Source organism: Choloepus didactylus, chromosome 14, assembly GCF_015220235.1.
Source record: "Choloepus didactylus isolate mChoDid1 chromosome 14, mChoDid1.pri, whole genome shotgun sequence".
Classification (NCBI taxonomy): Eukaryota; Metazoa; Chordata; class Mammalia; order Pilosa; family Megalonychidae; genus Choloepus; species Choloepus didactylus.
In genome coordinates this window covers 98,259,733-98,286,231 of record NC_051320.1, presented here as the reverse complement: position 1 = coordinate 98,286,231, position 26,499 = coordinate 98,259,733, and the positions used below count along the sequence as shown (strand labels likewise).

General features: G+C 47.5%; 1 protein-coding gene and 1 long non-coding RNA gene across 3 annotated transcripts in view; both read right to left on the bottom strand.

Annotated features, from left to right (window-relative positions):
- The window catches only part of TOP1MT (DNA topoisomerase I mitochondrial), a 52,908-nt gene that overhangs the window by 8,518 nt on the left and 17,891 nt on the right, over positions 1 to 26,499 (bottom strand). For both annotated transcript variants that reach the window (XM_037803361.1, XM_037803360.1), the window contains exons 4-8: positions 20,589 to 20,711; positions 19,701 to 19,888; positions 17,986 to 18,130; positions 799 to 942; positions 438 to 623 (exon numbers count right to left, since the gene is read on the bottom strand). In XM_037803361.1, coding sequence (XP_037659289.1) covers positions 438 to 623; positions 799 to 942; positions 17,986 to 18,130; positions 19,701 to 19,888; positions 20,589 to 20,711 — 786 coding nt within the window. The remainder of the gene's footprint in view (positions 1 to 437; positions 624 to 798; positions 943 to 17,985; positions 18,131 to 19,700; positions 19,889 to 20,588; positions 20,712 to 26,499) is intronic.
- LOC119509387 lies at positions 6,245 to 17,975 on the bottom strand. The gene is made up of 3 exons (XR_005211688.1): positions 17,358 to 17,975; positions 6,721 to 6,821; positions 6,245 to 6,257 (listed from the first exon to the last, which is right to left on the bottom strand). It is a non-coding gene; the product is annotated as an uncharacterized LOC119509387 (long non-coding RNA).

The following is a 26,499-nucleotide window of genomic DNA, read 5'->3' as shown; positions in this document are numbered from 1 at the left end:
GGCCTAGTGGGCGCCCATCAGCAGCAAGCACGGCCTTGACATGCGTCACTCACAGCAGAGGGGGGCCTGGGGGGCTGCCATGAGCTGAGCGCCTGGTGGGCTGGGGCCCTTCCCAGTGAGCGGGTGCCGAGGCCGAGGCCTCATGCAGCCAACCTCGGCACTGCCCCAAACTGCCAAACCACCTGAAGGGCACAGAAGAAAACCGCCTCATCCACCCTGACTGCCAGGCACAGCAGCCTTTGCTTCCATGTGGGAAGGGACTTGAAGTGCCACCTGGCTGGCACGCTCCCCGCTTCCTTCTGTTCCCTGACCCATGTGGTGCAAGAGAGATGGGAACACCCACAGCCGAAGGGCCATCAACAAGGCGAGGTCTGGGTGGTGCCCACCCCCCGACCCCCCCACCCCCCCACCCTGGAGCCAGTGGCCTCGGCACTCACGGGCTTCTCCACGGGCACGCGGTTGTAGTAGCGGATGGAGTCCTTCCCCAGGAAGTCCAGCTCCACGATGTGCTCCTGGCCACCGGCCTCCGCAAGCAGCCGGACGTGCTCCACGCGCAGCGAGCAGCAGCCCACTGTGTCCGCTGTCTCGCCCTCTTCCTTCTCGTTCCCGGCTCGCAGCGCCAGCTGGGCAGACGGACTCCAGTCGGCAGGCGTGGCACACACGCACATGCGCACACACGCCCCTCCAGCTCGGGGCAAAAACGCTCCCCTCCGCCAGCACGCCACCGCCCAGCCAGTCCCCGCAACAGCAGGACCTTTCAGAACAGCAGCCACGAAAACCTCAGAAAATCACCGGTACCTTATCGATGAAGTACAGGGCCACGGCTCGCTGCCTCTTCTTCATCTCTCGAGACTTCCAATCAGCCCGATACTGAGCCCGGATCGTGCCGACAAGCCCCTTGAGGCGGCGTGCTAGCTCGTACTTCTGCCAGTCCTTCTCCCCCTGGACACACAGAACAAGGACGAGGCGCAGCCCTTTGTGTTCTGGTTTGTCCGCCTCTAAGTAATGGGGACACAGTCGGGCTCCCTCACCACCCACCCCGAATATTCACGGGCCTTCTGCAGAGGCATGCCTGGGCCGGGCTGTGCCTGGGGGCAGGGGGCTGCGTCCAGGGGTGGGGGGCTGCCACCTCTACGTACACTCAGCACAACTGAAAGTCCACGAAAGCCCAGGCCTGGGTGGTGTCTAAGGGGCTGGCAGGCAGAGTGTGACCTCAAATCTCTGCGAAAAGGAGTCATCTCCACCTCCCAACTCCCTCCTCGCCTCTGTGTTCTCACACTAATGACGCCTGCGAATGAAACATGGTGCAGCCACTAAGGAAAGCAACATGGCAGCCCCTCAAAAAGTGAGCCAGCTAGAAGGAGTGGCCCGCACAATCAAGATGGCAGAGGGGGCCGCCTCGGCGCTCCACCCCCAGCAGCTTTCAACCAGCAAGAAAACAATTAAGACTCTCCTAACAGGGCAGGTGCTGAGTCGAGAAAAAGGCTACTTTAACACTGCGTAATTTAACTCGTATCGTCAGTTTACTCAAATACCATAATTACATGGAGCACTGGGAGGGGAGTGAGGTCTGGTTGGTTTGGGCAGGGTAGCGTGAAGCCCCTATATCCCAGAGAATCTGGGCAGAGAATAAAAAAGTATTTGCTTTGAGGGACTAGGGGAAAATGTGGGAATATTAAACTTCTCCACCTGGAGAAATAATGATATTCTCACAAGCACTGGGGACTACCCATTTAGAAGACCAAGCCCTTGATCTTGGGACTGGCCCCTACGAAGCTTGTTACTGCAAAGGAGAGGCTAAGCCTACTTATAACTATGCCTAAGAGTCACCCCCAGAGAGCCTCTTTTGTTGCTCAGATGTGGCCTCCCTCTCTAAGCCCACACAGCAGGTGAACTCACTACCCTCCCCTCTACGTGGGACAAGACTCCCAGCAGTGTAAATCTCCCTGGCAATGTGGGACATGACTCCCAGGGATGAGCCCAGACCCAGCATCATGGGATTGAGAAAGCCTTCTGGACCAAAAGGGGGAAGAGAAATGAAACAAAATAGTTTTACTGAGATATTTCAAATGGAGTCAAGAGGTCATTCTGGAGGTTATTCTTATGCGTTATATAGATAACCCTTTTTAGTTTTTAGTTTACTAGAATAGCTAGAAGGAAATACCTGAAACTGGTGAACTGCAACCCAGTAGCCTGGATTCTTGAAGACGACTGTATAACAGCTTACACTGTGTGACCGTGTGACTGTGAAAACCTTGTGGCTCACAGTCCCTTTACCCGGTATATGGACAAATGAGAAGAAAAATGGGGACAAAAAGTAAATGAATAATATGGGGGAAAGGGTATGGGATGTTTGGGAGTTTTCTCTTATTTTTATTCTTATTTTTATTTTTTGGAGAAATGAAAATGTTCAAAAATTGACTGTGGGGATGAATGCACAACTGTATGATGATCCTGTGAACAACTGTTTTACACTCTGGATGACTGTATGTTATGTGAACATATTTCAATAAAAAATAAATTAAAAAAGAAAAAGAGTAAACTATACCAGTGAAAGGACGAAGACCCAGAAGCCCAGTTGCAAAATACATCACTATTTCACTGAGGAAGGGGTCAGAAAAGGCCAAGTTGGACCATCTGAACAAGGTCACGGAAAAAGTGAGGGATTTCCAAAGGTGTACAAAAGGGCAGGTGTAACACCAGTAAGCTGTGTATCAAGGAATGCAGAGCACCCACTATCCAGGACCCCAGAACTAGCAGGAGGCAGAGCTGTGGTTTCATGATGACCATGCAGTGCAGGGGGTGACAGAAATTAAAAAAAAAAAAAGAAAAGAAAAAAAGGCTACTTTAAAAGTAGTATGATCTTGGGGTACCCTGGCTGAACCCCTCCCCTCACCGGCTCAGAGCAGAGCCAGCCCCACTCCCCGTGCAGGTCCCTGGTCCCGGTTCTGGAGGGAGCAGGTCCCCGTCGTGCACATTCCGGGAGCTTGTAGGTCTGACCCAGTCTGTCTGGTGGTGGCCTGAGGGACGCGTCGTCCCGGACCTTGCCCCGCGTGGGGAAGGCAGCTCAGAGCTCGCCTGCAGAGCGCTCGGGGAGAGCAGGCACGTCGTGCTGCCTGGGGCAGGGGACTGCTGCTGGAGGACACCGTGCAGCGCCCGGGACCATCGGGCAGAGGGCACACGCGGGACCACGGCAGCGGGGGATTCCCGGGGCCACACGCACATGCCCTAGACAAGAGGCGCGTGCAGAAAGGCCCAGGGTGGCCCTGCGCTGTGGCCTGGGGCTGTTCTCCAACCTCCCTGGACGGACAGACCCTGAGGAGAGCTCGCCCACAGCTCCATCCGCAAAGACTGGGAAAGGTGGGAAAGATTCAAAGAAGGCTGTCACATTGCTAGCTGGGTACAAGCTTAAGAAACAGACACCTAGGAGTCTGACTTCCAGCAGTAATACATGAAATAATGAAAATGCCCAGCTTTCAACAAAAGGTTACAAAACATACAAAGAAACAGGAGGTCATGGCCCAGGCAAAGAAGAAGATTAATGTGCTAGAAACCATTAATGAGAAGGACCAGGCCTGGGACATTCCAGAAAAACACTTTTTAAAAAGAGATCCTAAATAGGTTCAAAGAGCTCAAGGAAAACATAGACAAAGAACTAAAGGAAATCAGGAAAATGCAAGGTGAGCACAAAGCAAGTATCAGCTGAGAGACGGAAATTATGAAAGGAGACAAACAGAGCTGAAGACCACAGCAACTGTAATTCAAAATTCCCCAGAGGCTTCAACAGCACATCGGAGCTGGCGGAAGCAAGAATCCCGAGCTGTAAGGTAAGACAACTAAAACCATATAGTCTGAGGAGCAAAAAAGAAGAAAGAATGAAGAAAAGTGAACAGAGCCTGAGGAGCCTGTGGGACACCATCAAATGTACCAATATACACACTGTGGAGAAGAGAGAGAGAAGGAGAAGACAGAGAGAAAGGGGCAGAGAGGACAGTCAAAGAAATAACGGCTGAAAACTTCCCAAATTTAAAGAAAGACATGAATATACACATCCAAGATGCTCAACGAACTCCAAACAGGATAAACCCAAATAGACTCACATTGTGGCATATTATAACCAAAATGTCAAATGCCAAATGTAAGGAGAGAATTCTGAAAGCCACAAGAGAGAAGCAACGCGTCACATAAGAGGGAGCCTCAGTAAGATTAAACACTGACTTCTTATCAGAAACCACGGAGGCAAGAAGGCAGTAGGATGGCATATTTACAGTGCTGGTAGCAAAAAGTGTCAGCCAAAATGAGACGAGATTAAGACATTCCCAGATAAACAAAAGCTGAGGGAGCTCATCACCACCAGATCAGCCTTACAAACGGTGCTAAAGGGAGCTCCTCAGGTTGAAAGGAAAGGACACTAGACAACAGATTGAAGCCACATGAAGAAATGAAGATCTCCAGTGAGGGTAGCGACATGGGTAAATACACATGCCAGTACTAGTGTGTTTTTGGTTTGTAATGCTACTTTTTACTTCCTACAGGCTCTAAAAGGCAAATATACAATATGTAACGAGAAACCAATAATTGTGGACTTGTAAGGTATAAACGTGTAATTTGTGACAGGAACTACATAAATGTAGGGGGCCAGGAACATAGTGTGTGTACTATTGAGATTAAGCTGGTGTCTAAGCAAACAAGACTGTTATAGATTTAGGATGGTAAATTTAAGCCCCATGGTAACTACAAATAAAATATTGGAGAATATGCACGTTCAGAGACAGAAAACATGTACAGTTTGCCGGGGGTAGCGGGTCGGAGGTTAGTGCAGAGTGAGTGTGGGGTTTCTGTGTGGGGAGACAGGTGAGTTTAGCACTGAAGGTGGTGAGGGCTCTGCTACAGTGTAAATATGACGGCCCCACTGAGAGGACACCTGGGAGTGGCTAGGATTAGAAGTCGATGTTGTATAGATGTTCCCATATTAGAAAGAGAAAAGGAAAAGCAACTAAAGAGACACTGACAACTAAAGGCAATACGTGATCCTGGGAGGGATCTAGCAAGGCGGGGAAGATTCAAAGGGACATGAAAGGGGCATATGAAAAAACTGGAATATAGAATGTAAGCTTTATATCAGTGTTATATTTCTTGAACTTGGCAACAGCACATAAGGTTGTTACGTAAGTGATCCTCCTTGTTCTCAGGAAACGGACAGGGCATGCTGTCCACAAGCTACACAGGTGTTCAGAAAACAGACTGACAGGCAAACAGAAAGATGTAACAAATGCAGCAAAATGTTAAAGCCGGTGCATCTGCACAGAGGGATGCTGGAGCTCTCTGTACGTGCTCTGTGTTATTTTCGTAACTGTCCTGTCAGTCTGAAAGTATTTCAAAACAAAAAGTTTTCTAAAAAGGTACAAAATGTTAAATACGTAATTACCATGACCTGGCAATTCCACTCCTAGGTACACAGTCAAAGGAAGTCAAAACAGGACCGCAAACAGAGGTTTGTACAAGAGTGTTTAAAGCAGCATTATTCATAAAAGCCGAAAGGCTGAAAGGAACGGAGAAACGAAGTGTGCAGTTCTGAGACCCGCTGAACAGCGAATAACCTTGAAAACATGCTCAGGGAAATGAGCAAGACACACAAGGACAAAACTGTATGAGGTCACTTTCAAATTCTCTAGGCAGAGCAAATCTGCAGATTCCGAAAGCAGAGCAGCGGTTACGGGGGTGGGGAAACAAGGTTATTAACACACTAAAAAACCAGCTGTGGGCCACGCTGCGGAGCTCTGGGGAGCTGCAGCCCAGGCCCCCGTGAGCACGGTGACGCGCCTTCTGATTCCACCCCTTTCCCTGCACTGCTCCAATCAGTCGGGGTGTACAGACGGCCATCTATGTGCCACACACTGCTCCTGACGCTGGGGATACGTCAGGGGACAGACAGACAGACTCCTGCCTTCACAGGGCTGACAGCTCCCACTGGGGTGGGGAAGAGCAGAGGAGAGAAAGAAGCAACACGTAAGTTACATGGCCATGGAGAGGGCTAACAGGGAAGGCGTTTGCGGGCGGTGGGGTGAGGGCTTAAATGGGAGGCCAGGGGAGACAGCACCCAAGAAAGGCGAGGGAGGCCAGACGCACCTTGGGGTCCCTCTCTGGGGCAGGACAGAGGCACAACTTCCTTGCAGGAAAATGCTCACAATCCACAAATGCCAAATACAACCCCCTCCCGGGCGGGCTTTAATATGTCAGGACCCCAAGGGAGTTTCCTGTACAAATCAACACGATTTATTTAGTTACCATGGGAAATTCTGTCAAGGCTATGAGCTCAGGTGTGGGAAGCCGTCCCATGACCCGACCACCCACATTTCGGGGCTGGAATTCAGCCACGTGGCCTCACCTACAAGGCACAACAGGAAATGCAGCGTTTAACACCTGAGCCTCCATGGAAAGCACCTAGGAGGGACTGATCCCAGATGCCTCCTGCCTGGGAGCGGGACCGAGACTGGGTTGACAGGTGGGGCAGAGGAAGGGGCAGCACAGGTGAGAGGGTGGCCTGCTGCTCTCGGTGCACGAGACGCCACCCGGGTGGGGGACTGCAGGCTCCCGTCCTCCTGCCCTGGAGAGGGTCCCGAGCAACCAGCCCACAGTCCAGCCCCAGGGGCCAGAGCCAGACCCCCAGACACCTCCCACCGCAGACCAGGCCCCCAGTGAGCAGCAGCTGGAACCTACCGGCCAGAACCGGCCAGCCCCGGTGAGCAGAAGACAGTACATGTGCTTTGGCTTCATGGACAGACAGGAAATGCATGGAGGGTGTCTTCACTTTCCAGCCACTAAAACAATGTCCAACAGGTTGGCTTCAATAGTGGGAACTCAATGGCTCACGGTTTTGAGGCCATATCCAAAACTGCGGCATCAGCAGGGTGATGCTTTCTCCCTGAGGACCGTGGCCTTCTGGGGCCAGCTGCCGTGATCCCTGGTCCTCGGCTTTTCCGTCACGTAGTGGTCCCTCCTTTCTCCTCCGGGTTCCTCTAACCTCCAGGCTCCATCTCACCCCCACGGCTTTCTCCTACTCTTACTGAACAACTTCTGCTTATAAAGGACTTGAGTCATCCGGCTAAAGACCCATCTTGATTCAGTTGGCTACACCACAGCTAAAAGAACATCTTCACGAGGTCCTAGTTATTATGAGCTCACGCCCACAGGAAAGGGTAACATTGAGAAATTTTTGGGGGGGGGGTACTTAATTCAACCCAGCACACTCCACCCTCTGGTCTCCCAAAAGACATGTTCTTCCAACATGAAAAATACATTCAGCCCATCACACATCCCAAAAGTCTTACATCATTTCAGTAACACAGTCGAGTACAAACCCTCATCAAAATCGGCTATGGGTCTTGTGCCAGTTTGGATATGCAATGTCTCCACAAAAGCCATATTCTTTACTGTCATCTTGAGCAAGCAGATTTATTAATCTTTTTGATGGAGGTGGAAACTTTTGATTGAGTGTTTCCATGGCGATGAGACTCACCAAACTGTGGGTAATATTTTTGATTAGATTACTTCCCTGGAAATGTGGCCCGACCAATTCAGTATGGGTCTTAATTAAATCCCTGGTGCCCTTTAAGAGCTCAGACAGAGGAGCTCAGTGCAGCAGGTGGGAGAGACTTTTGGAGAAACGCTTGGGACCTGCTGCTTTGCAGACGCTAGCCCACAGTTTGCTCCCGAGAAGCTAAGAGAGACGAGTCCAAAGGCATTTTGGAGAAAGCCAATTTGAAACCAGAGCCCAGGAGCAAAGGATCAGCAGAAGCCAGCCATGTGCCTTCCCAGCTGACAAAGGTGCTCTGGACGCCATCAGCCTTTCTTCAGTGAAGGTGTCCTATTGTTGATGCCTTAGTCTGGACACTTTTATGGCCTTAGGACTCTAACTTTATAACCAAGTAAACTCCCTTTATAAAAGCCAATCCATTTCTGGTATTTTGCATAATGATGGCTTTAGCAACCCAGAACAGGTGTGGTCTGTCCTGGGGCACAGTTCCCCTGTCTGTGGACCTGTGCAACCCAGAGAACAAGTTACCTGCTTCCAATACGGGAGGGACAGGCATAGGATAAAAATTCCCATTCCAGAAGGGAGAAAGTGGAAGGAAAACAGGGGTCATGGATTCCAAACAATTCCGAAACCCAGCAGGGTAGACTCCATTCGGTTTCCAAGTTTGGAAGTTGTATTAGTTAGGGTTCTCTAGGGAAACAGAATCAATGAGAGGTGTCCATGACTATAAAATTTATAAAAGTGACTCACGCAACTGTGGGTATGCACGAGTCCAAATTCCGTAAAGCAGTCAGCAAACTGTCAACTCCAAGGAAGATGTCCGATGAACTCCTCAGGAAACAAACCGGCAACTTCGACGAACTCCTCAGGAAACGCTTCGCTGGGCAGCTGAAGAAGAAAGTGAAGGTCCTCTATCTGTCTCGCTTATAAGTCTTGGACTGATTAACTGGATTAAATCCAGCCAATTGCATTCTCTCATTGTAGAAGACATGCCCTGGGGGCAAGATGGCAGACTGGTGAGCTGTAAGTTTTAGTTACTCCTCCAGGAAAGTAGGTAAAAAGCCAGGAACTGCGTGGACTGGACACCACAGAGCAATCTGACTTTAGGCATACTTCATACAACACTCATGAAAACGTGGAACTGCTGAGATCAGCGAAATCTGTAAGTTTTTGCGGCCAGGGGACCCGCGCCCCTCCCTGCCAGGCTCAGTCCCGGGGGAGGAGGGGCTGTCAGCTCCAGGAAGGAGAAGGGAGAACTGCAGTGGCTGCTCTTATCGAAAACTCATTCTACTGATTCAAACTCCAACCATAGATAGACTGAGACCAGACACCAGAGACTCTGCGAGCAGCCAGCCCAGCAGAGAGGAGACAGGCATAGAAAAAAAACAACACGAAAAACTCCAAAATAAAAGCAGAGGATTTTTGGAGTTCTGGTGAACACAGAAAGGGGAAGGGCGGAGCTCAGGCCTTGAGGCGCATATGCAAATCCCGAAGCAAAGCTGATCTCTCTGCCCTGTGCACCTTTCCTTAATGGCCCTGGTTGCTTTGTCTATTAGCATTTCAATAACCCATTAGATCTCTGAGGAGGGCCGTTTTTTTTTTTGTTTTTTTTTTTAAATCCTTTTTGCTTTTTCTAAAACAATTACTCTAAGAAGCTCAATACAGAAAGCTTCAAAGAATTGCAATTTGGGCACGTCAAGTCAAGAGCAGAACTAAGAGAGCTCTCAGACAAAAGGCAATAATCCAGTGGCTGAGAAAATTCACTAAACAACACAACTTCCCAAGAAAAGGGGGGTGTCCGCTCACAGCCACCATCCTGGTGGACAGGAAACACTCCTGCCCATCGCCAGCCCCATAGCCCAGAGCTGCCCCAGACAACCCAGTGTGACGGAAGTGCTTCAAATAACAGGCACACACCACAAAACTGGGCGTGGACATTAGCCTTCCCTGCAACCTCAGCTGAATGTCCCAGAGCTGGGAAGGTGGAGCAGTGTGAATTAACAAAGCCCCATTCAGCCATCATTTGAGCAGACTGGGAGCCTCCCAACACAGCCCAGCAGCCCAGAACTGCCCTGGGGGGACGGCACTCACCTGTGACATAGCACAGTCATCCCTCAACAGAGGACCTGGGGTGCACAGCCTGGAAGAGGGGCCCACTTGCAAGTCTCAGGAGCCATACGCCAATACCAAAGACTTGTGGGTCAGTGGCAGAGACAAACTGTGGCAGGACTGAACTGAAGGATTAGTCTATTGCAGCAGCTTTAAAACTCTAGGATCATCAGGGAGATTTGATTGTTAGGGCCACCCCCCCTCCCCGACTGCCCAGAAACACGCCCCACATACAGGGCAGGCAACACCAACTACACACGCAAGCTTGGTACACCAATTGGGCCCCACAAGACTCACTCCCCCACTCACCAAAAAGGCTAAGCAGGGGAGATCTGGCTTGTGGAGAACAGGTGGCTCGTGGACGCCACCTGCTGGTTAGCTAGAGAAAGTGTACTCCACGAAGCTGTAGAAGGTTCAGTACTAAAGAGATTCGGTATGGGTACAATAAAGGATATTAATAGAGAGAGGGAAAAATATGGCAAACATAATCCAAAGGATAAGATGGCCGAGTCAAGAAATGCCTTCACGGTTTTAACGTTGAATGTAAATGGATTAAACTCCCCAATTAAAAGATACAGATTCGCAGAATGGATCAAAAAAAATGAACCATCAATATGTTGCATACAAGAGACTCATCTTAGACACAGGGACACAAAGAAACTGAAAGTGAAAGGATGGAAAAAAATATTTCATGCAAGCTACAGCCAAAAGAAAGCAGGTGTAGCAATATTAATCTCAGATAAAATAGACTTCAAATGCAGGGATGTTTTGAGAGACAAAGAAGGCCACTACATACTAATAAAAGGGGCAATTCAGCAAGAAGAAATAACAATCGTAAATGTCTATGCACCCAATCAAGGTGCCACAAAATACATGAGAGAAACACTGGCAAAACTAAAGGAAGCAATTGATGTTTCCACAATAATTGTGGGAGACTTCAACACATCACTCTCTCCTATAGATAGATCAACCAGACAGAAGACCAATAAGGAAATTGAAAACCTAAACAATCTGATAAATGAATTAGATTTAACAGACATCTACAGGACATTACATCCCAAATCACCAGGATACACATACTTTTCTAGTGCTCACGGAACTTTCTCCAGAATAGATCATATGCTGGGACATAAAACAAGCCTCAATAAATTTAAAAAGATTGAAATTTTTCAAAGCACATTCTCTGACCACAATGGAATACAATTAGAAGTCAATAACCATCAGAGACTTAGAAAATTCACAAATACCTGGAGGTTAAACAACACACTCCTAAATAATCAGTGGGTTAAAGAAGAAATAGCAAGAGAAATTGCTAAATATATAGAGACGAATGAAAATGAGAACACAACATACCAAAACCTATGGGATGCAGCAAAAGCAGTGCTAAGGGGGAAATTTATAGCACTAAATGCATATATTAAAAAGGAAGAAAGAGCCAAAATCAAAGAACTAATGGATCAACTGAAGAAGCTAGAAAATGAACAGCAAACCAATCCTAAACCAAGTACAAGAAAAGAAATAACAAGGATTAAAGCAGAAATAAATGACATAGAGAACAAAAAAACAATAGAGAGGATAAATATCACCAAAAGTTGGTTCTTTGAGAAGATCAACAAGATTGACAAGCCCCTAGCTAGACTGACAAAATCAAAAAGAGAGAAGACCCATATAAACAAAATAATGAATGAAAAAGGTGACATAACTGCAGATCCTGAAGAAATTAAAAAAATTATAAGAGGATATTATGAACAACTGTATGGCAACAAACTGGATAATGTAGAAGAAATGGACAATTTCCTGGAAACATATGAACAACCTAGACTGACCAGAGAAGAAATAGAAGACCTCAACCAACCCATCACAAGCAAAGAGATCCAATCAGTCATCAAAAATCTTCCCACAAATAAATGCCCAGGGCCAGATGGCTTCACAGGGGAATTCTACCAAACTTTCCAGAAAGAACTGACACCAATCTTACTCAAACTCTTTCAAAACATTGAAAAAAATGGAACACTACCTAACTCATTTTATGAAGCTAACATCAATCCAATACCAAAACCAGGCAAAGATGCTACAAAAAAGGAAAACTACCGGCCAATCTCCCTAATGAATATAGATGCAAAAATCCTCAACAAAATACTTGCAAATCGAATCCAAAGACACATTAAAAAAATCATACACCACGACCAAGTGGGGTTCATTCCAGGCATGCAAGGATGGTTCAACATAAGAAAAACAATCAATGTATTACAACACATTAAAAACTCGAAAGGGAAAAATCAATTGATCATCTCAATAGATGCTGAAAAAGCATTTGACAAAATCCAACATCCCTTTTTGATAAAAACACTTCAAAAGGTAGGAATTGAAGGAAACTTCCTCAACATGATAAAGAGCATATATGAAAAACCCACAGCCAGCATAGTACTCAATGGTGAGAGACTGAAAGCCTTCCCTCTAAGATCAGGAACAAGACAAGGATGCCCGCTGTCACCACTGTTATTCAACATTGTGCTGGAAGTGCTAGCCAGGGCAATCCGGCAAGACAAAGAAATAAAAGGCATCCAAATTGGAAAAGAAGAAGTAAAACTGTCATTGTTTGCAGATGATATGATCTTATATCTAGAAAACCCTGAGAAATCAACGATACACCTACTAGAGCTAATAAACAAATTTAGCAAAGTAGCGGGATACAAGATTAATGCACATAAGTCAGTAATGTTTCTATATGCTAGAAATGAACAAACTGAAGAGACACTCAAGAAAAAGATACCATTTTCAATAGCAACTAAAAAAATCAAGTACCTAGGAATCAACTTAACCAAAGATGTAAAAGACCTATACAAAGAAAACTACATAACTCTACTAAAAGAAATAGAAGGGGACCTTAAAAGATGGAAAAATATTCCATGTTCATGGATAGGAAGGCTAAATGTCATTAAGATGTCAATTCTACCCAAACTCATCTACAGATTCAATGCAATCCCAATCAAAATTCCAACAACCTACTTTGCAGACTTGGAAAAGCTAGTTATCAAATTTATTTGGAAAGGGAAGATGCCTCGAATTGCTAAAGACACTCTAAAAAAGAAAAACGAAGTGGGAGGACTTACACTCCCTGACTTTGAAGCTTATTATAAAGCCACAGTTGCCAAAACAGCATGGTACTGGCACAAAGATAGACATATAGATCAATGGAATCGAATTGAGAATTCAGAGATAGACCCTCAGATCTATGGCCGACTGATCTTTGATAAGGCCCCCAAAGTCACCGAACTGAGCCATAATGGTCTTTTCAACAAATGGGGCTGGGAGAGTTGGATATCCATATCCAAAAGAATGAAAGAGGACCCCTACCTCACCCCCTACACAAAAATTAACTCAAAATGGACCAAAGATCTCAATATAAAAGAAAGTACCATTAAACTCCTAGAAGATAATGTAGGAAAACATCTTCAAGACCTTGTATTAGGAGGCCACTTCCTAGACTTTACACCCAAAGCACAAGCAACAAAAGAGAAAATAGATAAATGGGAACTCCTCAAGCTTAGAAGTTTCTGCACCTCAAAGGATTTTCTCAAAAAGGTAAAGAGGCAGCCAACTCAACGGGAAAAAATTTTTGGAAACCATGTATCTGACAAAAGACTGATATCTTGCATATACAAAGAAATCCTACAACTCAATGACAATAGTACAGACAGCCCAATTATAAAATGGGCAAAAGATATGAAAAGACAGTTCTCTGAAGAGGAAATACAAATGGCCAAGAAACACATGAAAAAATGTTCAGCTTCACTAGCTATTAGAGAGATGCAAATTAAGACCACAATGAGATACCATCTAACACCGATTAGAATGGCTGCCATTAAACAAACAGGAAACTACAAATGCTGGAGGGGATGTGGAGAAATTGGAACTCTTATTCATTGTTGGTGGGACTGTATAATGGTTCAGCCACTCTGGAAGTCAGTCTGGCAGTTCCTTAGAAAACTAGATATAGAGCTACCATTCGATCCAGCGATTGCACTTCTCGGTATATACCCGGAAGATCGGAAAGCAGTGACACGAACAGATATCTGCACGCCAATGTTCATAGCAGCATTATTCACAATTGCCAAGAGATGGAAACAACCCAAATGTCCTTCAACAGATGAGTGGATAAATAAAATGTGGTATATACACACGATGGAATACTACGCGGCAGTAAGAAGGAACGATCTTGTGAAACATATGACAACATGGATGAACCTTGAAGACATAATGCTGAGCGAAATAAGCCAGGCACAAAAAGAGAAATATTATATGCTACCACTAATGTGAACTTTGAAAAATGTAAAACAAATGGTTTATAATGTAGAATGTAGGGGAACTAGCAGTAGAGAGCAATTAAGGAAGGGGGAACAATAATCCAAGAAGAACAGATAAGCTATTTAACGTTCTGGGGATGCCCAGAAATGACTATGGTCTGTTAATTTCTGATGGATGTAGTAGGAACAAGTTCACTGAAATGTTGCTATATTATGTAACTTTCTTGGGGTAAAGTAGGAACATGTTGGAAGTTAAGCAGTTATCTTAGGTTAGTTGTCTTTTTCTTACTCCCTTGTTATGGTCTCTTTGAAATGTTCTTTTATTGTATGTTTGTTTTCTTTTTAACTTTTTTTTTCATACAGTTGATTTAAAAAAGAAGGGAAAGTTAAAAAAAAAAAAAAAAAGAAAGAAAAAAGACAAACAAGGAAAAAAAAAAAAAGATGTAGTGCCCCCTTGAGGAGCCTGTGGAGAATGCAGGGGTATTCGCCTACCCCACCTCCATGGTTGCTAACATGACCACAGACATAGGGGACTGGTGGTTTGATGGGTTGAGCCCTCTACCATAAGTTTTACCCTTGGGAAGACGGTTGCTGCAAAGGAGAGGCTAGGCCTCCCTGTATTTGTGCCTAAGAGTCTCTTCCTGAATGCCTCTTTGTTGCTCAGATGTGGCCCTCTCTCTCTGGCTAAGCCAACTTGAAAGGTGAAATCACTGCCCTCCCCCCTACGTGGGATCAGACACCCAGGGAAGTGAACCTCCCTGGCAACGTGGAATATGACTCCCGGGGAGGAATGTAGACCCGGCATCGTGGGATGGAGAACATCTTCTTGACCAAAAGGGGGATGTGAAAGGAAATGAAATAAGCTTCAGTGGCAGAGAGATTCCAAAACGAGCCGAGAGATCACTCTGGTGGGCACTCTTACGCACACTTTAGACAACCTTTTTTAGGTTCTAAAGAATTGGGGTAGCAGGTGGTGGATACCTGAAACTATTAAACTACAACCCAGAACCCATGAATCTCGAAGACAGTTGTATAAAAATGTAGCTTATGAGGGGTGACAGTGGGATTGGGAATGCCATAAGGACCAAACTCCACTTTGTCTAGTTTATGGATGGATGTGTAGAAAAGTAGGGGAAGGAAACAAACAGACAAAGGTACCCAGTGTTCTTTTTTACTTCAATTGCTCTTTTTCACTCTAATTATTATTCTTGTTATTTTTGTGTGTGTGCTAATGAAGGTGTCAGGGATTGATTTAGTTGATGAATGTACAACTATGTAATGGTACTGTAAACAATCGAAAGTACAATTTGTTTTGTATGACTGCGTGGTATGTGAATATATCTCAATAAAATGATGATTTAAAAAAAAAAAAAAAAAAAAAAAAAGAAGACATGCCCTTTGGTGAGTCATCAGTCACAGGTGCAGTCGACTGACTGATGATTTAATAAACCAGCCTGTTGGTTTATTAACCAGCCACAAACGTCCTCTCAGCAATTGTGAGGCCAGTGCTTGCTTGACCAGACAGCTGGGTACTATCACCTGGCCAAGTTGACACATGACCCTAACCATCACAGAAGTCATCTGGGAATCCGTACTTTGACCCTGGGCCCAATGGAGCAGCAACCCCACATCTTCCAGGCACTAGAGCAGAGGCCATGCTTGTCCCCCACACTGGGGGTGGACGCCACCTGCTCCGAGCATCAGGATGAAAGCCAGGGCCCAGGCCCCATCTCCAAGCTCAGGGGGGTGGCTCTCCCTCTGAACATCAGGGCACAAGGCCCACGTCCTCCGGTGCCAGGGTGGATGACCTGCCCCACCCCCTTCACACATGGGGGGTGCGGGTGGGGGGTTGTCTTGGCCTGAAGAGACATTTTCAGCCCACACTTCAGCTTCCCCAGCTCTGCCTTGAAGTCCTTCTTCCTTTAGTTCGTCCCTTTTCTATCCCCTTTGGGCCCTGCTTCTGCTCACACAAACTTTACAAAACCCTGTCGGCTTTACATGCAGTTCCAGGGTGTCCAAACCATCAAACCTAGAACTTTCCACAGAGCCTGTTCTAGTTTGTTAATGTTGCCGGAATGCCAAACACCAGAAATGGATCGGCTTTTATAAAGGGGGTTTATTTGGTTACACAGTTACAGTCTTAGGGCCATAAAGTGTCCAATGTAACACATCAGCAATCGGGTACCTTCACTGGAGGATGGCCAATGGCGTCCGGAAAACCTGTTAGCTGGGAAGGCACGTGGCTGGCGTCTGCTCCAAGTTCTGGTTTCAAAATGGTTTCAAAATGGCTTTCTCACAGGACGTTCCTCTCTAGGCTGCAGCTCCTCTTCAAAATGTCATTCTCGGTTGCTGTTGGGGCGTTTGTCCTCTCTTAGCTTCTCTGGAGCAAGAATCTACTTTCAAAGGCCATCTTCAAACTGTCTCTCATCTACAGCTCCTCTCTCAGCTTCTGTGCATTCTTCTAAGTGTCCCTCTTGGCTGAAGCAAGCTCGCTCCTTCTGTCTGAGCTTATACAGTGCTCCAGTAAACTAATCAAGGCCCACGCTGAATGGGCAGGGCCACACCTCCATGGAAACTATCCAATGAAAGATCTCGCCCACAGTTGAGTGATCACATCTCCATGGAAACATCCAATCAAAAGTCTCCAACCCAATCAACACCAATACGTTTCCTGCCCACACAAGACTGCATCAAAGATAATGGCGTTTTGGAGAACATAACACATCCAAACCAGCACCGAGCCTTCTGGGATAACTGCACCTCCAGTCCTGACTTTCACTGAAGTGGCCGACTGGCTCCATGTTCAGCCGCAGTCTCTTTAGCCAAGGACTTTTGAGTTAAACCCTTGCGTGGAGCCCTGCCCTCTGGGAACCTGCCTTCCGGAAGCTCAGGGAGGTCCCAGATGGAGCCGCTTCTCGCCCTCGTCTCAGAGCACACTGTCTGGACAGGCTGAGAATTGTCCAAACCATCAACTGCAGTTAACAGTTAAGTCCTGGCTTTTCTCTTTCCTCTCTCATTTCACATGAAGCTGTGAGCAGCAACCAGGCCGTACCTCCCATACTAAGCCTGCAAAGCTCCTCAGCTAAATACCCACGTCCACTGCTCTCAATTCTGCCTTCTATCCGGCGCCATAACTCCACGTCCCCAGTTCTCTGCCGCTCTGTTCCCCTCCGAGGCTCCCAAAAACCTTTTCCGCCAACAGTCCCCTCAGAGCCCTCTGGGCCTTTTCTATCAAGCACCTCTCAGTTCTCCCAGCCGCCACTATGGCCCAACTCCAAAGCTGTGTCTCCATTTCTAGATATTTGTAAGACTAGCACCCCACTTTCTGATACCGAAATCTGTCTCAGTTTCCTGGCTGCTACGATCCACGGGTTGGCTTAAACAACGGGAATGTGTTGGCTCACGGTTCCAAGGCTGGGAGAAGTCCAGGGCTGAGGCGTCAGCAAGGCGATGTGTCCTCCCCAGGACTGTGGCGCTCTGGGGTGGCGCCGGGGATCCTTGCTCTGGCTTCTCCATCCCATGACAATGCACGTGGCGGCATCTTCCTTCCGGGTCCTGCTGACTCCGAGCTTCTGGCTGCTCCCCGCGGCTTCTCTCTCTCAGTTTTATATACAAAGGACTCCTGTGATCTGGGTTAAACCCCAACCCGATCCAATTGGGACGCCTTACCTAAAAATGCCATCTTTAAAACATCTTATTTACACCCACAGGAATGGATTAAGAACTTTTTGTCTGGGCTACACAATTCAACTTAGCACAGGTTAGGTTCAATTCAACTTAACAGGTACTTAACCGAACACTCCAGGCAGCAAAGACACAAAGTGAAGGCGCGGAGAGCTCGGTCTGGAAGAGGAGTGGGACTGGGACCCCGGGACACCTCCCCAGCCGCTCACAGGAGGACGCGCTGATGGAATTCACGAAGAAGTGTTCTGTGAACCTGGCGATTATTACGCTCATCAAGAGCAGCGGACGACGCCACCGAGGGCTTGAGCGCCTCCCGCAAGAAGCCAACGCCCCGGCCCGCGGCCTCACCTTCAGCTTCGAGCTCGGGTTCAGCATGATGTACTTGATGGAGTTCTGGATGTTCTCCGTCCAGGACGCCAGCCAGGTCACCGTGTTGTCGGAGCGCACCTCCTTCCAGCAATGACCCGCTGGGGGCTCGGGGATTTTTGAGTCCCTGCAGCAAGAGGAACCCAGACACGCCAAGAGTCAACAGCCTGTTCTCTGAAAGGTGGGCAGAGAGGCCATGTCATCCCCAGGTGGGCAAGTGGCACACAGGAGGGGCCCTCGATGCTGGGCTCAGAACACAGGCCCCCTCGCCCACGCAGCTCCTCCTAGCAGTTCTCGCCCCGTGGGGTACGTGGGGGTGGGGTCAGAGGCTGGGGCCCAGGGCTGCCCCCAGCATGGCAACCTGATGCTCGGAGCCGCAGAGCCCCACCCCCGGGTCGCCAGAGGCCAGGGTGGTCACGTGGCCCCTCACGCTGCAGCGGAAGCCAGCGGAACACTGGTGGGGGGGCGACCAGCCAGAGCCGACTCCCCAGTGATTTCCAACCGAGCTGTTTCTAGAGCTGCTTCTAGACTACCCCGGTAATCCAAATACTGAAGGATGAGAAACATGCAGAGAGTTCCCCAGGTGGGGCCAGGTCACAACTGTGGGCAAAGCGATTAGCATCTTTACAGAATTCATTCACAGGCCTCGGAAGTCACTGAGCTCTGGGAGGAGAGGTGACTGTGCAGGGCCCACTCCTCCTGCAGGACCGCGCTGGCCACTGTGGAGTGCGGCTCGGAAGGGCCCGTGGGGGCAGCCTGTCCTCCATGCACTTGCTCCCCAGCACAGCTGAGCACTGGGGCTTGGGGTCAAAATCAAATGGCTCAGGGTTTGGTGTGTGGAGCCTCTATCTTGGGGTTTGCCCTTATGAAGCTCATTACTGCAAAGTAGAGGCTAAACCTGCTTATAATTGTGCCTCCTCCCAAATGCCTCTTTGTTGCTCAGATGTGGCCTCTCTCTCTCTCTAGCTAAGCCAACTTGGCAGGTGAAATCACTGCCCTCCCCCCTACATAGGATCTGACTCCCAGGGGAGTGAATCTCCCTGGCAATGTGGAATATGACTCCCGGGGATGAATCTAGACCCGGCATGGTGATTGAGAACATCTTCTTGACGAAAAGGGGGATGCAAGATGAAGCAAAATAAAGTTTCAGTGGCTGAGAGATTTCAAATGGAGTCAAGAGGTCACTCTGGTGGACATTCTTATGCACTATATAGATAACACTTTTTAGATTTTAATGCACTGGAACAGCTAGAAGTAAATACCTGAAATTATCAAACTCCAACCCAGCAGTCTTGACTCTTGAAGACGACTGCATAACAATGCAGCTTACAAGGGGTGACAGTGTGATTGTGAAAACCTTGTGGATCACACTTCCTTTATCCAGTGTATGGAGGAATGAGTAGAAAAATGAGGACAAAAATTAAATGAAAAATAGGGTGGGATTGGGGGGATGATTCGGGTGTTCTTTTTTACTTTTATTTCTTATTTTTACTTTTTCTGGTATAAGGCAAATGTTAAAAAAAATAGATTGGGGTGATGAATGCACAACTATGACGGTCCTGTGAACAGTTGATTGTACACCACAGATGACTGTGTGGTATGTGAGTATATATTAATAAAACTGAATTTAAAAAAAACAAAATCGGATTGCTCAGGCCAGCTGGACTTTGGCAACGCCAGCCCCCGCCCCCGTGTACCTGCTGCAGTTGATGACCACGTCCTCCGGCCGGATCCTCCTCTTCAACATCCCCATCTTGGGGTGTTCACCCCGGCCCCGGAACAGCCCTGGGGGCTCAGTCTTGAAGTTGCCTATCTTTTCCCGGTGACCATCTAAAATACAGTAGCCAAACTCTTGCTGAAGCTTTTCTGCCTCTTCTTTTAGCTTCTGAGTTAACAGACAGTAGGTCAGTGTTAGTAACCGAGAGAAGAGAACACACCCACATTCCCTGAAGTGAACTCGGGCTGCCCGGGGAGCTCGGGGGTGGGCGTGGCGTCCGGGAGGGAAGCTGAGGCAGGCGCCGGAGCAGCCCGAGTCACCACGGGGCCTCCAGCCGGGCAGGAGGGGTCAGCGTTGCCGAGGGCCCCGTGAAGCACATGAGACACGACACCAGGGGAGGTGTGTGTCGGTTCACGGCAAACGGCAGCCTACTCAGTGCAAGGCGGGACCTTTTTAAAGATGGCCAAAGCCTGGTCCTCACACCCGGACACCCTGTCGTGGATCTGCTGTTACCCTGAAGGTAAATTAAGAATCCCACCATTGCAAATGTGCTCTGCATTAACTCAACTACGTTTCAAACCCATGTCAAGACACACAACTCGAAAGCATCTCAGAACCCGAGGAAGCAGCAGCATGGGGGCCCTCAGCCCATCCAGGGGACGTGCAGACCTTTTGTGGGCGGCTTCCTAAGGTGACAGGATGTTTACCCAGCCTCCTGCCACCCTCAGCGTGAGGTCCACTTGCAGCCAGGGACTTTCGTCCTGAGGCCAAGGAGACCAACAGAAGGTTCTGACGTCCCTGTGCACATGAGCGGGTTCCCGAGTGCTGACCGTCCACCCCATACTCCCAGTGGCCCCCGAGCACTGACCTGCTTCTCCTCCCTGGGCAGGGCTTTCTGGGCTGCGCTTCTGTCCACAAAGTGCCTGTGGATCTCTGTGAAGTCACACTTGTCCAAGCGCCTGATCACTTTTCTCTCTTCTGCTGACATCTCCTGTACCGGAAGCCACAGAGTCACCCAGGCTCACACCCACACGCAGCAGAGGCCCAGCCCCACGGTGGGGTCCCCCCCAGGCCGGGGCACTCTGCAGATAGTAGTGACTCCCAGCCCCCAACATCTGGCTTCAGGGGGCTCCTGGCCTGACAGCAGGTGAGGGACCGACAGCAGGGCTGGAGCTTCACGCCACACAACACCGTGACCCAGCGCCTCGGCGGGGACTCTGCTGGACATACCTTGTGCCCCGTGCCTCAGGGCATGCACGGACACCTGGCCCAGACCACAGCACTGAGTTTGCCAGGAACAGGCAGAAAAGGCAGCCGTGCCTCTCCCGTCCATGGCAGGCTCCTCAGGCAGCAGCCAGGCCAGGGCAGAGGGGGGTGGAGGCCCCAGTGCTCCCCAAGCTGGGCGCCATCACCTGGTCTGTGGAGGACGGCCCCCACCCCATCCCCCCTGCTGCATGGAGGGAAGGCGCGTCCACATGGGCAACATGCAGGCTGGGAACAAGCTGAAGACGGGAAGACACTGTTCAGAGGACAAGTGTGGTCCCTCCTCACCACAGCCCTAGTGATGACAGCCACTGAGGTGCGGCCCCGATCTCTGATTCTCACAGGAATGACAGGGTCCCTCAGGGCTGTGGCTCTAAGTGGACACGACGACCCATGGTCCCCTCAGGTCAGTGCCGCACCCCAGGGGCGACCAGGCCAGGAGGCCCCGCAGGGATGTGGCACCGAGGCCCCCAATGTCACAGCCGCCCCCTTCCTTTCCACGCAGGGGCTGGGGCAGGGGGGCAGGCGAGGGCTCCCTGGAAGCTGCTGATGGACCCGCGAACCAGCGCTGCCCCTTCCCCAGGGCAGGACACGCAGCAGCAGGAGCGCGGGACGCCTCGGCCAATGCAGCCCAGGTCCGCCCAGCACTGCCAGCGGCACTGCCGGGTGTGGCATCCTTTAGAGAGCAATTCCGGAACACTTCGAGACTCATAAAAATGCCTGAAACCTCTGATCCAATAATGCACATCTGAGACAATATCCTAAGTAAATCACCCAAAATCAGCAGAGCAATGATAAGCAGCTAAATAAATTATGGCAAATTAACACAGTAGAATATTAAAATTAATTTTTTAAAGTATGATGGCTATACAACACAGAAAAACAAAGACAATAAAATGTTAAATCACATGCATAATGATATCAACTGTGCAAACGCTAATGTCCAAGAAAAACAGCGCTCAGGGAAGATGGCGACGCTCATATGCAGGGGAGTGTGGGGTGACAGGCAACTGCTCTCCTCATCCAACTTCCCAGGCCGAGTGAAACTCGCGACCACGGACTGCTTCACTCTGGTTTGGGCACGTGTGCGCCCCGTGACCTGGCTGAGCGGCCGTGGCCACCGAGTGGGCTCCCCGGAGAACGGGATGGAGACCCCCGTCTCTGCCATGCAGCGCAGGTGAGGCCAGCCCTGCGAAGGTGTGGCCGTCGGGACCTGCACACGTGCAAGCCCACTTCCCTGTCAGCGCCAGCGACAGATAAAGAAGCATAAAGCTGGGCAACCCTGACGCCAAGACGTCTCATAAAGCTGGCGTCAGGGGAGGTGTGGCGTGGCCTGCACACGCCCGGAGAGCCGAGGCTGCCAGCACAGAGGCAACGAGCAGAGGACACACAGGCCGCTCCACCAGCGAAGCCAGGACTCGGAGACCCACAGGAGGAGGAAGGAGCTCTGAGCCACACCTGCCACGTGCACCTCGCCGAACCCCAGAATGACAGAACGTGAACAAGAAAACAGAGGACAGAGCCTTCGCAACCTTGGAGTAGCAAAGATTTCTCAGACATGACACTAAAAGCACAATCCCTAAAAAAAACACCGATGAACTTGACTTTGCTGAAATTAATGTTTTCTGTTTACTCAAAGATCAAATTAAGTAAAAAAGGGAAAAATGGCAGAGTAGGGAGTTTTACAAATTGCTCCCTCCACTAGAAAAATGGAAGAGCTGGACAAGAGACGAATTCACTAGGCAGTGACTCTGGAGCCAGAGGGGACACTGAGGACAACCCCAGAAGTGCCAGAAGAAGCGAGAGGCTGCCGAGGGTTCCGCTGCAGAAACGGCTGCGGCAACGTGGCCCGGATTCCAGGGGCGGCCAGGAATCCTCTCAAAGTGGTGGAGGAGGCCGAGGTAGGCCTGGGGGCTCCCTGAGGCCCAGCCCAGACCTCACCCCGGCTTTTCCCGTCTGGCCTCACACCAGCAGTGCACCGTGTCTTTTCTTCTCATGGTTGGCTGGATTTTCCCCTTCGTTTTACAGTTGTGGGTTGAGAAGAACCCTGAGGGACAAGCAGAGAAGCTGGACCAAGGTCTGGGGCCTCGACGGCAGCAGTTCTGCCTCCCCACTGGCTTAGGACGAGACTTGCAGAGGCAGGGACCTTCATTATTTTTTTTTTTCCTGTTTTTCTTTCGTGGGTGTTTTGTCTGCTACTGTTATTTTCTTTTTTATCCTCTTTTTTTTTCCTTTCTTTTTCATTCTTTTTTTCCTTCTTGTTCTTATTCTGGCAGACTAAAAAGTGAGGAGCTAGATTTCCAGGGTGATCACCATATAAAACTCTGAATACAGTTCTCAAGAAAAAGTTAATAAACATACAAGGAGAAAGAAAAGTACATCTCAGGCACAGGAAAAAAGAATTCAACAGAAACTTTTCCAGAGCATGCATGGCCTCTGGAATCACTAATCAAATTTCTTAGGACAACTCCATAAATGGGATCAATGAACTAAAGGAAAACATGGACAAAAATCCAAAGGAAATCAGGAAAAGAATGTATGGACAAAATGAGAATTTTGATAATGAGGTAGAAATCATAAAGAACCAAATGGAAATTCTAGAACTCAAAAGTACAATAAGTGAAGTGAAAATTTAAATACAAGGTTTCAAGATTAGACTGGAAAAAGAAGAAAAAGGCTCAGTGAATTAGAAGATATGACAACTGAAATTATCCACACTGAGAGCAGAAAGAAAAAATGAAAAAAAAAAAAAAAAAGAACTGAGTCAGAAACTGTGGGACACCATCAAGCATACCGATACACACATCACAGGAGTTCCAGAAGGAGAAGAGAGAGATAAGAGGCCAGAAAAAACATTTAATGGCAGAAAACTTCACAAATGTGAAGAAAGCTATGAAAATATAAATCCAAGCAGGATGAACCCAAGCAGATCTACACCAACACATTTTATGCTCCAACTGTTTAATGCTGAGGACAGAGAATCTTAAAAACAGCAAGAGAAGAGGGACATGTTCCGTATAAGGGACCTTTCTAAGATTAACATCCACTTCTCAGTAGAAACCATGGAGGCCAGAAGGCAGCAGGAGGGCATTTTTAAAGTGCTCAAAGAAAAACTTTTACTCAAGAATAAAATAAGTGGCAAAACTGTCCTCCAAAATCGAGGGACAAAGTAAGACATTTCCAGACAAACGAGAAATGAGGGAGCACATCACCACTAGACCTGCTGTCCGGGAAATGCGGAAGGAAAGGACGCCAGGCAGTGGGTCGATGGTGGCTGAAGAAGCAAGCTTCTCCGGGGAAAGCAGCAACATACGTAAACATATGCCAGTGTCGACACAGCTGTCATTTCTAAAATTGTCTTTTCCTTCTTATAAGGCTTAAATTCAAATGCACAAAACCCAAGCAAAGTCTCTGTTACTGGGTACCCAAGGCATAAAGATGTAATCTGTGACAAGAACAAGATAAAAGGGAGGGACGGAGGCCTACAGATGCTGTGTATGTGTGGGCTACTGAGGTCTAGTTGGAATCAACACAAACTGAACTGCAATAAATTCAGTTTGCTAAATGCAATCCCTATGGCAACCATAAAGAGGCTATCTAGAAGTTATACACAAAAGGAGAGGGTAATTCAAAATGGCTCATTATAAAGTATCATTTAAGCAAAAAGACAGAAGTAAAGGAAAGGAGGAATACATAAAGGCATAAGGCTTATAAAAAAACAGCAAAATTCATTAAGTAAAGCTTTCCTCATGTGTAATTTCCTTAAGCATACGTGGACCAAACTCTTCAATCAAAAAGCAGAGACTGGCAGAATGGATAAAGAAACATGACCCATCTTAGGCTGTTTATGAGAGACCCATCTGAAATCCACAGATACAAACAGCTTGAAAGTAGAAGAATGAACAAAAGTATTTCATGCAAACAGTGATCAAAAGAGAGCGGTGACTGTGTTAGTAACAGTAACAGACAGAATAGACTTCAAGTCAAAACCTTTCAAGAGTCAAAGAACATTATATACTGATAAAAGGGTCAACTCAACAAGAAGATTTAGCAGTTATAAACACGTATGCACCTAACAACAGATGCCAAAATATATGAAGCAAACAAGACGGACGTGAAGGGAGAAACAGGCAGTTCTGCATCAGAAGCTGCTGAAAGGCCCCACTTTCAATACCAGATAGAAGATCTAATCATGATCAATAAGGAAAGAGAGTTGCCGACAACACTATAAACCAAGTAGATCCACACCCCCACCCCCCAGGGAAACTTCAGAATTCACCTTCTTTTCAAGTTCACACAGATCATTCTTCAGGACAGGCTGCACACTAGGGCACAAGAGAAGTCTCAATAATTAAAAAACACTGAAATCGTAAAAAGTAACCTCTCTGACCAAAATGGAATGAATTACAAATCAGTAATGGAAGGAAAACTGGAGAATTTACAAACATATGGACATTAAACAACACACTCTTAAACAACCAATAGGTTAAGGAAGAAATTACAAGAGAAATTAGAAAATACTTAAAGACAAATGAAAACAAAAATGCAACATAGCAAAACTTACAGGAAGAAGCAAGGGCAGTGCTCAGAGGGAAAGTTACAGCTATGAATGCCTACATGCACTGAAAAAGGGAAAAGGACTAATTAATAAACTTTGTATCTTGAGGTACTAGAAAAATAAGAGCAAAGTAAACTCAAAGCAGAAAAAAAGAAACAACTAAGATCAGAGTGAAGATAAAAGAAATAGACAACAAAAACAACTGAGAGCATAAACAAAATAAAAAGTTGGCTCTTTGATTTGAAAAAAAAATCGATGAAATTGCAAAACTAGCTAGACTGACAAAGAAAAAAAAGAAGATGCAAATAACCAAAATTAGAAAGGAAAATGGTGATATCACCACTGACATCCTGGAAATAAAAAATGATAAGAGAATATTCTGAACAGTAGTATGACAACAAACTAGATAACCTAGAAAAAATGGAAAAATTCCTAGAAATACATCAGTTACTCAAACTGACTCAAGAAGAAATAGAAATTTAAAAATGTATAACAAATACAGAGATTGAGTCAATCAAAAAAAACTTCCACCAAATAAAATTCCAAGACCAGATAGCTTTAATGATGGATTCTACCAAATATTTAAAGAAGAATACTAGTCTTTCTCAAACTTTCCAAAGAATTCAAGCAGAGGGAGCACTTCCTCATCTTTCCACAGGGCCAGATTTATTCCAATCCCAAAGCCTGGTAAAGACATCATGAGAAAACACAATTGCACATGCAAGATGCTCAATGAGCTCCCAACAGGATAAACCCAAACAGACCCACACTGTGCCATGTTGTGATCAATCTGTCGCTGCAGGAGAGGAGTGACGTGTCACGTGCCAGGGAGCCTCAGCGAGAGCAAGGGCCAGTCTCTCATCGAAACCATGGAGGCGAGAAGGCAGGGGGGTGACATGCTTAAAGTGTGGAAGGCAAAAAACTGCCAACCAAGAATGCCATATCCGGCAACACTGTC